This window comes from Macaca nemestrina, chromosome 4 (genome assembly GCF_043159975.1).
Source record: "Macaca nemestrina isolate mMacNem1 chromosome 4, mMacNem.hap1, whole genome shotgun sequence".
NCBI classification, from domain to species: domain Eukaryota; kingdom Metazoa; phylum Chordata; class Mammalia; order Primates; family Cercopithecidae; genus Macaca; species Macaca nemestrina.
In genome coordinates this window covers 105,784,185-105,800,596 of record NC_092128.1, presented here as the reverse complement: position 1 = coordinate 105,800,596, position 16,412 = coordinate 105,784,185, and the positions used below count along the sequence as shown (strand labels likewise).

At 35.3% G+C, this 16,412-nt stretch overlaps 1 protein-coding gene across 1 annotated transcript in view; it reads left to right on the top strand.

Moving 5' to 3' along the window:
* Window positions 1–16,412, top strand: part of LOC105475859 (T-box transcription factor 20) — a 58,397-nt gene that overhangs the window by 33,368 nt on the left and 8,617 nt on the right. Inside the window, exon 7 of the mRNA XM_011731408.3 lies at window positions 16,262–16,374. Coding sequence (XP_011729710.2) covers window positions 16,262–16,374 — 113 coding nt within the window. The remainder of the gene's footprint in view (window positions 1–16,261; window positions 16,375–16,412) is intronic.

Sequence of the window (16,412 nt, the reverse complement as noted above, 5' to 3'; positions counted from 1 at the left end):
ACATGCTCAGATTGTTTCCTTTTCAAATGGTTACTTGTCCCTATTTTATTAATAGAGGGTCTTCTTAAATCTTACTAAAATTTTAAAAGCACAAATTAGAGATTTTAAAATGTGTCCTTCTGTTTCTTGCAATAAATCTGCTTCAGAAGAAGTCATTTGTTCTGCTCTGTTAATGACTTTTCTTCTTTTGAACTGTTGAATATTTTGTAATGTCCAATTATTTTTCTCTAGCTCATCTGTAGAATAGAATGTCTGTTTAATATTAGGAGCTGAAATTGATTCTGAGTAAAAGCCTGAGGCTGTTTGTTAGATCTTCCAGGTATAGACTGAAGAAGGGGCAACACATTTATTGTTATTTTACCAATGTGGAAATTCTGTTTAAGTTAGAAAGTTGTTACAGATAGATAAGGAAGTCGTTTCTGAAAAAGGAGTGTTGACTTGCCATTGATGTGGCTACCCTCTCTGCCTCAGCAGCTAGAAACCAGCTGGAGCAGTGCTGGTTCCCTCACCCAGCACAGCAGCCTCATGTCCCCCTCCAGAGCTGGCGATGGTGATGGCCCACACTGTTCAGTGTGCCAAATACACCATATGCTGGCTGGGAGGGCTGCCGTGGGATTCCTTCCTCCTAGACTTCAGCTGTGTAGGAACCTGTTCACAAAAGAACTGCTCAAAGATCTGCTTTCATCTTTAACCCCATTCACTCCAAGTTGGGGTTTTGATGAAGTTCCAACAGAAGCCTTGTTTGTTTCCACCCCAGGTATCTTTCTTCCTTACGTGCTGATGGATGGCATGCTGACTGGTGCTGCCCTTGCTCCTTAGCTGTGTGTGGCTGAAATATTGTAATATATACTTGGCACCCTCCCTCATTTCTTGAGTTTCTCTTGTTTTCTTGTTCATATTAGTAGGTCAGGGAATTAAATATAAAGGCTTATATCACCCTATTGGTCTAAGATTCATACTGAAAGTCTCTATAAAAGTGATTTTAAAACCACTTGCACTGAATAAAACTTTCAAACACATGAAGTTTGGGCATAAGCCCAGTGGGATATGGCCCTTTTTGTTCGGAGCTCAAGTGTTCTCTATTAGTTTAGGTGAGGAAGGAGACTTAAGGAAAGCAAGTTGCAAATCTAATATTCTGGGAATTTGTGGGAAATTTGATCTACGTCAGCATAATGAAGAAGTAAATATTTTGGCGTAGTTGCTAAAGAAGTTCATGGTTTGTGAATAATTCCTGGGTCTTTCATAATAATTTAGGGTGCTCGAAAGAAAGTGGTGTTTGGTTCTAACACAGCATTGGGTTGGGTTGTAGAGTTTTCAAAGCATGTTTCCTTAGGAGCAGTGCAGGGTCAGTGGGGCACACATCTAATCAGGTAAACAGCCTAGAGCAGGGGTTGGCAAACTGCAGCCTGGCACCTGCTGGGTACAGCCCAAAGCTAAGAATGGGTTTCACCTCTTTAAATGGTTGGAAAAGTTTTTTAAAGTAATATTTCCTGACATGTGAAAATAATATGAAAGTAAATTCTATTGCTTAACAATACAGTTTTATTGGAACATGGTCTGTTTTTGTTCTGTTTTGTTTTGTTTTGTTTTGTTTAAGTATTGTATGTGGCTGTTTTTGTGTTATGATGACAGTGTTGTATGTTTGACAGAGACCATATGACCTGTAAAACTTAACATATTTACTATCTGGCCCTTTACAGAAAAACGTTTGCTGCCCCCTGCTCCCACTAACCCACAGTGTTCCCCTTGAGACCCACATTCTGTAAGAGGAGTCACAGAGCAGACTAGGCTTCTGAGACAGAGGAGGACAGCTGCATCCCCTCTGCTTGGAGGGATGGGATCCAGGAATACAATGGTGCTTAGATGTATCCTAGTTTATCTGGGCTGTTATAACAAAAGACCATAAACAGGGTAGCTTCTAAGCAACGTTTATTTCTTACAACTCTGGAGGCTGGAAAGTCTAAGAGCAAGGCACTGGCAGGTTTAGTGTCTGGTGAGGACGTGCACTCTGCTTCATAAATGGTGCCTTCTTGGTGGAAAGGGCAAGTAAGCTTCCTCAGGCTCTTTCATAAGGGCCCTAGTCTCATTCATGAGAGCTCCACCCTCTCATCCTAGTCACCTCTCAAAGGCCTGACCTCTCAATATTGTCACATTGGTGATTAGGTTTCAACACATGAATCTTCAGGGGACATAAATGTTCAGACTATAATAGATGTCAGAACAAAGAGACAGAACTCAAGGAGTGAATTTTATTTCTGGAAAATAGAGCAACATATTATAATATTACAATCCTGTAAAAATGGAAATAACTTTATATTTAATTATTAGTATGTGCTTTATTCTTTCTCACATATAAAATAAATAGTAAAAACATATTTTAAAATTATATACTAAAGCATACCCTGGTATTTTGATTTTAAACTTCCAGACTACAATTAATTGGTTTTCTAGGAAGTATTTATTTTGAAGTTAGAATGAAATTCAGGAGTTGCCTAGTTTATCCTTGTCATTATAACAATGCAGCGGTTAGGGCCACAGGAGCTCAAGTGATTTGCCCAGTGCCACACAAATAGTAGAAGACATGGGTCTAGAACTGCAGGTTTTTTGCAGTTAGTACTGGGATTTTTCAAAACAGCTGTTTTAAAGTGTTTAGTTTTGTTTATATATTTACAGATTTATAAATCGTTAAAACCATAGTAAATCTTCAAGATCATCTAATCCATTCCACCACGTCTTTATTTTATAAAAGTTGCTTACTGTATAGAAGATGCCAAAGCCCAGATATAGATAAAGAATCTGAATGCACAGCTTCTTGGGAAAGAAAGAATTTTCTTTACATCTTTAGCAAAGATAGACTTAGTATAAAAGTCTGCATGCATATAATGGAAGCAGATTTGTTTGGTAGCCAGATTAAAGTCTGCTTTTGGGCCGGGCGCAGTGGCTCACACCTGTAGTCCCAGCACTTTGGGAGGCCTAGCTGGGTGGATCACCTGAGCTCGGGAGTTTGAGACCAGCCTGAACAACAAGGAAAAACCCTGTCTCTACTAAAAATACAAAATTAACCTGGCATGGTGGTGCATGCCTGTAATCCCAGCTACTCGGGAGGCTGAGGCAGGAGAATCACTTGAACCGGGGAGGTGGTAGTTGCGGTGAGCCGAGATTGTGCCATTGCACTCCAGCCTGGGCAACAAGAGCGAAACTCTATCTCAAAAAAAGTCTGCTTTTAAATAAAGTATGTTAATTTAATAAAATCAAAATCCGTTGACAGCAATAGCAAGAAAGAAGGAATGGTGTTAAACAGAACTAATTTATTTTCAAATTATAGAAGGGGTCACCACAAAATTTTTTAGTTAGCAAGATGTGTTTCTGCACTTAAAATGCTACTCATTTATCCACAGCTTTTTAGAGGAAGCATTTATTTTATAAAATGGTATGAACTGAAGGTGCCAGACCAGTGAGTTTGATAGAGTTATTCACAATTAACTTATGGTTGTAAATTATCCCTTTTTTCTTGCTGTGTCTTTCTTTCTATCTGTGTATGAAGAATATTTGTTGCCTGCCTCACAGTTTACTGATGTTTTTTCTGAGCTGAGTAATCTGTACTTTGTCACACTTTTTATTTGGTTGTCATAGTCATACAACTTAGAAAACTAAGCATAATAGTTTTTGGGTTTTTTCAGTGGTACAGTTTACTTATTTAAGTTTCTAATGATAATACAAAACCAGAAATGTATATTACTGAAAAGAAAAATCAATAAGATTAAGTCAAATAATTAGAAATAAACTAAAACCTAAAAGCTTTTTCAAAGATTAAGTTAGAGTCATTTTGTTTTTCCAAAATGGATTGTATATTTCAGTTCTCAAATTTAAATTAATGATTTATAACACCTCCTAAATTGTATTATCTAAAGTTTTCATTTATTAAGTATTTTGTGGAAGTTATGAATATTGATACATTGTCTTCCAGTAATTTATAATATATCTGCATCAATCTTTAGAAAAATGTTGTGACAAGGAGTTATTTACAGTCTCAGTAAGATGTGACATAAAAATGAACAAATTAATGACCAAAACCAACTTTATATATTTTGTTTTTTACAAATTATATTTGATTTTAATGGATTTGACATTTTCTCCTTGAACACAGTTTTGCCAGGTCTATATTTAGGAGAGAAATGTAAATTGAAATAACACTTAATATTAATTTCGTCTCTGGCGTGTATAAGGAAGGAAGGTTTAAACAAAGCATGGCAAGTTATAGAGACTGGTAGTCTCAAGTTCATCTAAAATGATTATGATCATGTAAGCAGCTTCTGGAACACGTGATCTTGATGCTCAATAATAACAATAAAGATAGTTTAATTTTGTTATCTATAAACATTTATTGGCACTTATGTGTCAGGTACCAATTAAGCTCTCTGTGTATTAATTCACTTAATCTTAGTAACTCTAAGAACTTGATCATATTGATATCCTTATTTTACAGATGAGAAAAGGGAGGCATGAAAAAGTGAAGTAATTTGCCCATGAGCACACAGCTGGCAAGTAGCTGGGCAGGGTTCAAGATATGCAGACTTGCTCCAGCAAACATGCCCCTAACCACTTCACTAGGGCAGTGGTTCTCAGCAGCATCAGCAGCACCTGGAACATATTGAGAAGCACCTTCTCAGGCCACACCCCAGACCTACTGAGACAGAAACTCTAGGATAGTGCTTGACAATCTGTCCTTTGATGAACCCTCCAGGTGCTTCTAGTTCTCAGACTTTAGTCTGAGATCTGCCTAGATCAAGAAAGTATTATTATTATTTTCAATCAAGGACCAGCAGCGTAGTAGTGGAGACAGACCTGAAAACATATAATTGCCATCAATCTAGTAATTGCAGTAAAAGAGGACTGTGTTAGGAACAGTGGTTTTGCAAAGGAGAATGTGAGGGGAAGGGAAAGTTTTGCTTTTTGAGCATTCAGAAATTTGCACTTTAGTTTCAAAGATAGAGGAAGGGCAACCGGTTTCAGTACTGATAAGAGTGCTGGTTTTGCTTGTCTAGAGTTTGAATAAATAGTCCAAATGACTTCAAATGGTTCTGAATGTTTTGGCAGAGCACGATAATCATTGTAGTGATCCTGTTTTGCCAATTTTCTGGCCATGATTGTGTCTCTGACGTGTACTGTTTCTGAAATTGATGGTTACAAAGTAGTCAGAGGAGATGTTTTAAAGATCAAATAAGGTAATGATGCACTTTTTTTTGCCTAGAAAAAATATTTAGCATTAGATGTTAGAAAGACTGACTTTCAATAACAGTACCCATTTTATCTACCTATTAAATCCAAAGGTAAGTCTACTAAAACTACTAAAAGTCTACTAAATCCAAAGGTAAGTCTGTTCCATTGGGATGTGACAGAACTAGCATTACAAGATACTGTCATAGCTTGTGATACCAAAATCACTTGACCTGTTTGGTGAGTCATCCTCACTTTTCAGGGTACAGCATTTTAGAAATCCTCACAGTGGGCTTCTAGGCTAAACAAATTCTTTGCACTTTTCGTTCTGCTGGAAACAGGGATTAGACATAAAGTAAACAACATGGCCTGACTTCTCTTTGTAACATCTTCGAAGAGATGGCCCTGATATGCACCACTGTTTTCAATCACTTAAAAGGCAATAATTCAATTATGCCGTCCTTTATATAAGAACTGCCATTGCTTTCAGTTCACTTCCAGGCCTGACACAAGTAAATCATTTCAATAAAATCCCTCTTTTTCCCCTCCTAGAGACTAGCATAAGTAATGATACCAGTGATCTAGCCAGGGAAAAATGAATATAATGTTCTTATAGAAAAGCAAAATGTTTCATAATGTTTCACTGTATTACTTGTGAAATTATTTGTCTTGTGTGTGTTATGTGAAAGATATTTAAATGATCTTATTAAGTGTGCTTTTTAGAGATGTAACTATTACACTCTTTTCTAAAAAAAATATTAAGCGCATGAATTTAGTAGTTATATGCAATTTGTGGGAAGAGGAATACCCCTTAGAAAAATACCATCCAGAATTTGGGCCCATGGACAGCAAATCCTTTATAAATGTACAAAAAAATACCTTCCAAGATGTTGAAACAAGTTCCTTTGCATGTGAAAACAACCAGCACCTAATTCTTTCCTATGTTCATGTAAAATTTTGTTAATATGACTTATGGTTCAGACTTAAAGGACATCAGCTTGAATGTATGTTATAGTTGTCGTGTTACTAGGGGTTGCTCAGCTCACTTGACTTTCTTCTTAATGACCTCAAAAGATAGTCACTCTCTAGTATTGTAGTAAATTAAGCCTGTGAGTAAATAACATCAGCTGTTTAGGCTGCTGGGCTTCAACATTATCAGGTGTTTGTATATAAAGATTAAAATATATGGCAGCTGGTAAATTAATTAGGGTCCATGTTATGCCAAATTATCCTCCCCATTAACTTTTGCTTTGAATATATTCACCAGTACCTCTCAGTGAATGATAAAATGTTTTCACTTCAACAAGCGTAACTCATGGGATTCAGTAAGTCTGTTCAAGGGATATTTAAAAATAGGTTACACTTTTAAACAAGTGATAATGGACTCACTAAAGCTTAACATTTCTCTTTGATGTCAGATATAGTTTTGTAATAGAACTGCGAGTAATATTCTAGTCAATTTCTCCACCGACTTTAGCATTCAGTCACTGAGAAAAATCCTCTTTTTTGGACCACATTAGTCTGAATTAGGATTATACAGACAGGTAGAATAAATCGGAAAAAATATAATCTAAGAGGATAAAATATTTTTGCCTGTTTTAGATATATGTTTAAAGGCACTTAAATTTACTGTCAGTTCTATGTGCCAGACACTATTTTAGATAATTCAAATGCATTTGCTGATTTAATCCTTATAGTAATGCTTCTTATTGTTATTCTGTTTTATTTTTATTTTCCATAGCACTATTATCAACATCTAATATACTGCATGTTTTTCTTATTCTCTCCCCCACTTTTCACCCCGACTCCCAGTTTTCTCTTTACCCTCATCACTCATTAGACAGGGTTTTTTTTTTTTTTTTTTTTTTTTTTTGCTATCTCTTCAATTCCTTGTTCATAGTAGTGACTCAATACCTTTTTTTCAATGAATGAGTGGCCCTATGAGGCAGATGTTATGCTCCCCAATTTGCAGATGAAGAGAGGTTAAGAAAGTAACAAAGCCAGAATGTGAAAATGGTTGTAGATGATCCACCTACTCATCTATTCATTCATGCATTTGATAAGTGAAATTAAAGCCCAAGATATTTCCAAAATATTGCACAGCTTACCATACATAAATTACATTGATTTAAAAATCAGCATAATTATATTTTTTAACCAACTCATAATAGGTTCCCAAAGTACCAGTGTTAGACCAGCAGTTATTTTGTTTTTGTTCATTGGTGGGTTATCACAGTCTCATTTTGTAATGTGAAATTAATTTTAAATAAATAATACATATATCAAAAATTGAAAAGTTATACAGGAGTATATGGTGAAAAGTATCCATCCACACATCTATCTTCCATTTCTAAACTTGCCTGCTCATTGGAATCACCAGGGGGGAATGTTAACAATTACTGAAGCCTGTGTCCCACTCCCAAAGATTGTGATTTAATTGGTATGGAGTGTGGTGTCGGCTTTGGAATTTTTGGAAGTTCCCCTGGAGAGACATTGCTTTTAGTAAAGGTAAAGCTGCAAAGGCCGAATATACCCTGTTGCCTGAAACAACTAAGAAACATACAAAATATGCAAAACAATGCTTTTTATGATACTGGGTATCAGGCAACAAAAGACAATAATCTCTGAGGGATGGGAAACAAATGAGGGCAGTGGTGAAGAATACAGGCAGAGTCCACCAGACTCCCTGAGTTGAGAGGTTGGAGCTGAGTTTGCAGAGACCAAGACAGTGAGAATTCATAGGAAGGACAATAGGAGAGGTGAAAGCTGCATGGAAAAAGCACTCAAAGATCTACAGAGGATCCTAAAGAACTCCGAAGATTTATAGAGGATCCCTTTTGAGTGTTCAGCTGCAATTTGCTAAGGGAATCCATATGATGAAGCTATCAGAGGCTGCAGGGAAGAGCACCTGAAAAGATTAGGGGGAAACAAACAGTACCTTGTGCTCGCCAAGAGATAATGCCTGTTGTAAGCAGTTGGACTGGAAAATCTTGTGATTTAGAAGGCATTTGGTAGAGTATTCAGAAGGGTTTTGCTTCAGTAGTGAAGAAAAATTAGCCCTCAACTAAATAGTGTTCCAGTCCTACTTAAAATATCTTGAAAGCAAACTCCCAAAGGATCAAATTATTTCCAGGTAACTTAACTATATCCCAAAAGAAACCTCAACACATGTCTTATATTTATGTCTTTATAAATAGAATTTTAAAAATTCAGTACCTGACAAAATTGGCAATGCCTCGTATCTAATGAAAGATTACCAGGAATGCAAAGATGCAGAAAAATATGACCTATAATGAAGAGATAATCAGTTGAAATTAAGTCAGAACTCACATAGCTATTCTAATTAATAACAAGGACATTCAGACACTTTTTGTGATTACATTCCATACATTCCAGAAATTAAGGAGATGTAGAAGATTTACCAAAAATCAAAGTCACAATTCTAAAGATGAAAATGGCAGTGTGTAAAATGAAAAATATACTGAATGGGATTATTGGCAGATTAGACATGGCAGATGAAAAGATTAGTGAACTTGAAAGACATAGTGATAGAAACTATCCAAAATGAAACACAAGGAGCAAAGATAAATTTTTAAAAATTGAAAGCACGTCAATTGTGGGAAAATTTTAAGTGGCCTAATATCTGTGTAATTGGAGACCTTAAAGGTAGTTGGGAGGTGGGACAAAAAATATACCCCCCAAAAAAATCTAAAAATTTTTCAAATTTAATGACAATTGTAAACACAATCCAAAATAGCCCAACAAACCCAAGCTCAAAAAGCAAGAAGAAATAATACCAAATTATGTTATAGTCAAATTACACAAAACTAGTGATATAAAGAAAATATTAAAACAGCCAGAGAATGATAGACATATTACATAAGAGGAACAAAGATAAGGATGAGAACAGATTTCTCATCAGAAACAAAGTAAATGAGGAGATAGTGAAGCAACATTTTTAAAGAACAGGTGCTATTTGACTAACAATGGGGTCATGGTTGGATAAACCCATCATAAATTGAAAATATAAGTCAAAAGTGTCTAAGTCCAGATATAACACCATCATAAGCCGAGGACCGTATTGAATGCCTACTGCTTTTGCACCATTGTGAAGCTGAAAATTTGTAAGCTGAACCATTGCAAGTTGGGGATCATCTGTACTGAAAGAGAAATCAACTCTGTTAACTAGAATTCTTTACCCAGCAAGAATATCTTTCAAGAAAACAAAAGCAAAATAAAGATTTTTTCAGACATACAAAAGGCGAAGAATTCACCACCAGCAAACTGTGGTACAGATATGTTAAAGGAAGTCCCTCAACCAGAAAGAAAATTATACCAGATGTCAATGTGGATGTAAACAAAGGCATGAAGAGCACAGGAATAAGAACTACATGGATAAGTAAATTAATTTTTTATTATTAATTAAATATTTTAAAAAGATAGTTAACCTTTTAAACAAATATGATAACAATTAGAATAGAGTTTATGTAAAAAATAAAATGTTTGACAAGAATGGCACAATGGCTGTAAGGGAGAAATGAAAATATATTATTTTGAGGGTCTTATACTAACTTGAAAGATTTAATATCACTTGAAGGCAGATTGTGACAACTTAAAGATATTTACTATAAATCCTAAGTCATTTATGAAAATAACAAAACAAAGTTATATCTAATAAACCAACAAAGGATATGAAATGAAATCATTTAAAGAAAACCCAAAAGAAAGCAAGAAAGAGGAAAGATATAACAAAGAACAGATGGGACAAATAGAAAACAAATAGCCAGACTTCAACTTAACTATATCAATAATCACATTAAATATAAATGCACTAAATATCTCAAAAAGCAGAGATTGCTTTGAATTAAAAAGTAAGACCTGATTATATGCTGCCTGTATCAAATATGCTTTCTGTGTAAAGACATAAGTTGAAAGTAAAGCAATGAAAAAAAGTAGCATATTAACAATAATTTTGAAAAACTCAGAGTTATTGTGTTAATATCAAAGTAGATTTCAGAGCAAAGAATGTTACTAGGTATAAAGTAGATAATTTAATACTAATAAAGGGCTCGATTCTTCAAGGTAATATACAGTCCTACATCTTTATGTCTGACAGAAGTATAAGAAAAAACAGACAAATATGCAATCCTAGTTGGAAATTTTAATATCCCTTTCTTAATAATTGATAGAGCAAGTAGAGAGAAAATGAGTAGAGACACAGAAGATTTGAACAACAGTATCAACTAACTTGACCCAATTGATGTTTAGAAAATATTATCTAAAATTAGGCCAGGTGCAGTGGCTCGTGGCTGTAATCCCAGCACTTGGGGAGGCTGAGGCGGGCAGATCACGAGGTCAGGAGATCAAGACCATCTTGGCTAACATGGTGAAACCCTGTCTCTACTAAAAATACAAAAAAATTAGCCAGGTGTGATGGCAGGCTCCTGTAGTCCCAGCTACTCGGGAGGCTGAGGCAGGAGAATGGCATGAACCTGGGAGGCAGAGCTTGCAGAGCCGAGATCATGCCACTGCTCTCCAGCCTGGGTGACAGAGCGAGACTCCATCTCAAAAAAAAAAAAAAAAAATTATCTAAAGTTAACAGAATATGCCTTCTTTGCAAGTATACACAGAATGTTTATAAAGATCCTACACTCTACGCAAAAAAAGTCTCAATAAATTTAAAGGCATTCAAGTCATACAAAGTGTGCTCTCTGACCATAATAGAATTATATTAGAAAAAATAACAGGAAGATATCTCGAAAGTCCCCAAATATTTGAAAGTCAAATAACACATGTCTAAACAACCCTTGCGGGAAGGAAGATATCAAGAGGGAAATTAGAAAATATTTTGAACTGAATAAAAATGAAAATACAACATATAAAAACTTGCAGGATTCTGCTGAAACATTACTTCCAGGAAATTTATAGTGCTACATCTCTACTTTAGAAATGAAAGGTCCTAAATCAATAACCTCATCTTCCATCTCAAGAAACTAGGACAAGAGTGAATGAAACCCAAAGCAAGTAGAAGAAAGAAAATAATAAATATCAGAGTAGAAATTGATGGACTAGAAAACAGGGAAGCAGTAGAGAAAAATCCATGAAACAAAAAGCAGAGATTAATAAAATTGACCGTTTGCTGGTCAAACTGACCAAGAAAATAAGGGAAGAAAATATAAATTACCATAATCAAGAATGAAAGGAGTAATATCACTACAGATTATACGGGTATTAAAAGGAAAGATAATAAAGGAATATTGTGAACATGTACGCTTAAAATTTTAACAATTTAAACAAAATGGACAAATTCCTTGTAGGCAGAATCTACCAAAGCTCATTCAAGAGAAAACAGATACTCTGATAATTTTGAATTTGTAGTTAAAAACCTTTTACAAAGAAAACTCTACGTCCACATTCACTGGTGAATGATACCAAACATTTAAGGAAGAAATAATGACGATTCTACCTGAAATCTTCTAGAAAATTGAAGAGGAGGGAAGAGTTTTAACTAATTCTATGAGACTAGCCTTATCTTGATACTAAAACTAGAGAAAGATCAATATTCTTCATGAATGTACATGGAAAAATTCTGAAGAGAATTTTAGGAAATTGAATTTAAAAAACGATAATATATGACATAAATAACTAGGGCCTAGTTCAGGAATGGAAGGTCGATTTAACAGTTGAAATTCAATGGATGTAATGATCATACTGACAAACTAAAAACTATATGATTATCTCAGGAGACACAGAAAAAGCATTTAACAAAATTCAACCTCAATTCTTGAAAACTCTCAGCAAACTAGGAATAGAAGAGAACCTTTAGTCTGGTAAAGGTTATTTTTAACCTTTAAAATTGAATGCTTTCTGTAAGATAAAGAACAAGTCCATTCTTTTTTCCTTTTTCTTTTTTTGAGACGGAATTTCTCTCTTGTTGCCCAGGCTGAAGTGCAATGGCTCAATCTTGGCCCACCACAACCTCCGACTCCCGAGTTCAAGCAATTCTCCTGCCTCAGCCTCCCGAGTAGCTGGGATTATAGGCACACACCACCACGCCCAGCTAATTTTGTATTTTTAGTAGAGACAGGGTTTCCCCATGTTGGTCAGGCTGGTCTTGAACTCCTGACCTCAGGTGATCTGCCCACCTTGGTCTCCCAAAGTGTTGGGATTACAGGCATGAGCCACTGTGCCCAGCCCTTCTTACCACTGCCAATTCAACATTGTACAGGTAGTTTTAGCCATTGCAATAAGTCAGGAAAAATCAAAGTCATTGTGATTGGAAAGACAGAAGTAAAACTATCTTTGTGTACAGGCATCATGATTATCTATACAAAAACCCCAAATTTCCAAAACCCACTAGAACAAGTAAGTGTTTGGCAAGTTCACAGAATATAAGATCAATATAAAAAATAAATTGTATTTCTATCTATTATAAATGAATATCAGAAATTGAAGTTAAAAAGCAGTATTTACTATAATACAAAGTAGGGATAAATCTGGCAAAGGATATGCAAGATGTATGTACTTAAAACTACAAAAACATTGCTGAGAGAAATTAAAGAAGACCTAATGAAATGGAAGGATATACTGGTTCATAATTTGAAGGATGCAATATTAAGATGTCAGTTATGCACAAATTGATATGTAGATCTAAAATAATCCTGATCAAAATTACAGGAGTCTTCTTTGTAGAGATTGACAAAGTAATATTAAATTTCACATGGAAATGCAAAGAACTAGAATAGCCAAAACAACTTTGAAAAAAAAGATAGAGTACTAATTCTAATGTCAAAAGTACTAACACTTTTATTCAGCTAGGATAATCAAGACAGTATAGTTTTGGTGTCAAGTTCCACAAACACATCAATAGAATAGAGAGTCCAAGAGCAGACCCACATGTATGTGATGGAGAAGGGACAGTCTTCTTAACAAGTAATGTTGAAATAATGGGATATTCATAAGCACAAAAATGAACAATTGATAACTCATTCATATATAAAATTAACTCAAGATGAATCATAGACACAAACATAAAACCTCACACTATAACACTTTCAGAAAAAAATTAGGAGAAAACTTTTGTGGTCTTGGGTTAGGCAAAGATCTTAAAATATGGCACCAAAAGCATGATCCATAGAATTATAAATGGATAAATTGCACTTCATCAAAATTAAAAACTCTGCTTTTAGAAAGAAACTGTTTAGGAAGGAGAAAAGACAAGCCACAGCCTAGAAGAAAATATTTGCAAATCATATATTCTATAAACACCAGTGCCCAGAATAGAAAAAGAAATCTAAAAACTCAGAAAACAACCTGATTTTTTAAATGAACAGAATATTAACAGCTAGAAATATGGAAGCAAGTAAGCACAGAAAAAGATGATCAACATTATAGTCATTGGGGGAACACAATTAAAAGTATGATAGAATACCAGCATATGCGTATTACAATAGCTAAAATTAAATGTTGACCATATCAGGTGTTAGTGAGAGTATAGAGGACCTGGAATTCTCATACACTGGTGATGGGAATGCTAAATTGTATGACTACTTTGACAAATAGTTTGGCACTTATAAATTGCACTTATATCTAACCATGCAATTTAGTCATTTCATCCTTAGGTGTCTTTCCAAGATAAATAAAAGTATATGTCCATTTATTAACAAGTATGCATAAATATGTGTAGCAGCCTCATTTGTAACATTCAAAAACTGAAACAAGTCAAATATCCATCAATAAGTGAATAAACCATAATATATCCATGTAATATAATGCTACTCATAGCAAGAAATATTAATGTATGCCCCAATATGATAAATCTTAAAATCTGCTGAGTAAAAGCCAGATAAAAAAGAATATATTAGATAAGATTTCATCTTTATAAAAGTTTAGAAAATGCAGACTAATCTGCAAATACAGAAATTATATTAGTGGTTTCCTTGGAAAGATTTGTTGCAATGGGGACCATGGAGCATAGGAGCTTGAGGAAGCTTTCGTAAGTGTTAGATATTTTCATTATTTTACTTGTGGCAATGCTGTCACTGGTGCGTACATATGTCCAAACTGATCAAACTATACACTTTATTTTTATTTTTTTAAGACGGAGTTTCGCTCTTTTGTCCAGGCTGGAGTGAAGTGGCGTGATCTCGGCTCACTGCAACCTCTGCCTTCAGGTTCAAGCAATTCTCCTGCCTCAGCTTCCTGAGTAGCTGGGTTTATAGGTGCCCACCACCATGCCCAGCTGATTTTTGTATTTTTAATAGAGACAGGGTTTTGCCATGTTGGCCAGGCTGGTCTTGAACTCCTGACCTTGGGTGATCTGCCCGCCTGGGCCTGCCTAAGTGCTGGGATTACAGGCGTGAGCCACTGGCCCCGGCCCCGTACACTTTAAATATGTGCCACTTTCTGTATTTTAATCATATCTTAATATAGTTTTTTTTTGTTTGTTTCAAGATCCCTAGTTGATTCAAACATACACACAAGTTTGAGAATCACTACTCCAATCCTTCAGGTTCCTGGTTTCACCCCGCAGAGGCAACCTCTTCTAGGCAGTTTCTTGTTCTGGAAACTGGAACATTCTAGAAATCCTATGCACGTGCAGGCATATGTGAACATACATATCCTGTGTTCTAACTTCACAAATGGTAGCATACTTTACATATCATTCTGTATTTTACTTTTTTCACTTACTGCATCTTGAAAATTATTCCATATCTGTACATATGGAATGACCTCATTCTTTTTGACACCTATGTGTTAATGCTGTGTTATTTTGACAATATGAGGTGGTGCTTTCTTCTTACTCTAAAACCGTTTGAGAATAGAAATATAACTTAAATAGTTGCAGAATTAATTTTCCTTTTAGGCATATCCTTAAGTCCTCATAGTCATACTATATATTATAAAATGCCTTCATCTATGTGGGTATACAAGCTTTCTACAACACCAAATTTACTATGAATTAGGTAGTAATTTTTCGCAGGTAAAGTTTGCATATTTATGTGAAATGTTGAGAAGTGTTAACATTTTAAAAAGTTATTATGACATTTTATTTGCTGTGCTTATTCCCTCAGTATGAAATGTGGTGTTTTGTTTGTCCTTCCTTATTTAACACGTATTTTATAAGTCCTCTTTTGTCCTTCGGTGGTCAGTTTGGCATTGGTCTTTGGGCCACAGCTGTTCCAGAAATGTGTGCCATGCAGACTAATCTGTTATCAGTATGCAGTTTTGGCAAATAAATTGGCTAAAATTGTACTGTCTTTTTTTGTTTTTGTTTTTGTTTTTTAAAGCAGAAGGTCAAATTGTCCAATGCCAAAATAATTTTTTATTTTTTAAAGTTAACCTTACTCTTTGGTTGATAGACTATGTTACAGGAGGAAGACCATCTACAAAACAATGTACCAATTTACCTAGAGGCTAAAACTCCTTATTGGCCATTTGTGTTTTCTTCATGGGTTTTTTGTAATTTTCAGTCTTAGAGCAACAAGGATCTTAGTGTTCATTATCCATATTGTACTATAATCTATGAATTTGTTTGATTTCTTGGTGCGTATTAGTCTTTTGATGACTAATGAAAATTTGAACTTTTTGCCAACATTTCATCGGTTGTTGGATCAGTGCAATTTGTATCAACTGAGTATTTGTTTTGTATTTGTTAGCTGATGAAGTCAGTAAGAAGAGTCATTGCAGCTCCTTGTAGTAAATTCATTCACTCATTATTTTTCACATCATGGAATTCCATATTCCTGTGGTCAGGTTTCATAGCTCCTGTTCACCCCTTTGTCCTTCATTTTAAAGTATTTCAGGGGATTGTCCATGTCCTAGTCAGTCATGTTTGCTTGCAGTCATACACCTGAGGTCATGTCTCTGAGGAGTCACTGTACAGTAGAATAAATGTACATGTTTTGAATTTCATCTTTCTGTGCAGTGGTTGCTTTTTGGCTGCGAAAATGGCTTTATTGATTAGTGAGTTACCTCTAAGACCTCTCTCTATCTCTGAGTCCTTTACATTTTAGTTAACCTGTGATGTGTCACTCTAACCTAGGGAAAGTGTGGAGAGCCTGATTCAAAAGCATTCCTATGCGCGCTCACCCATCCGTACCTATGGAGGAGAAGAAGATGTCTTGGGGGATGAGAGTCAGACAACCCCAAATCGAGGTAAGGTAGCTTCCAAGGCCATGGAATTGCTGGGAGCC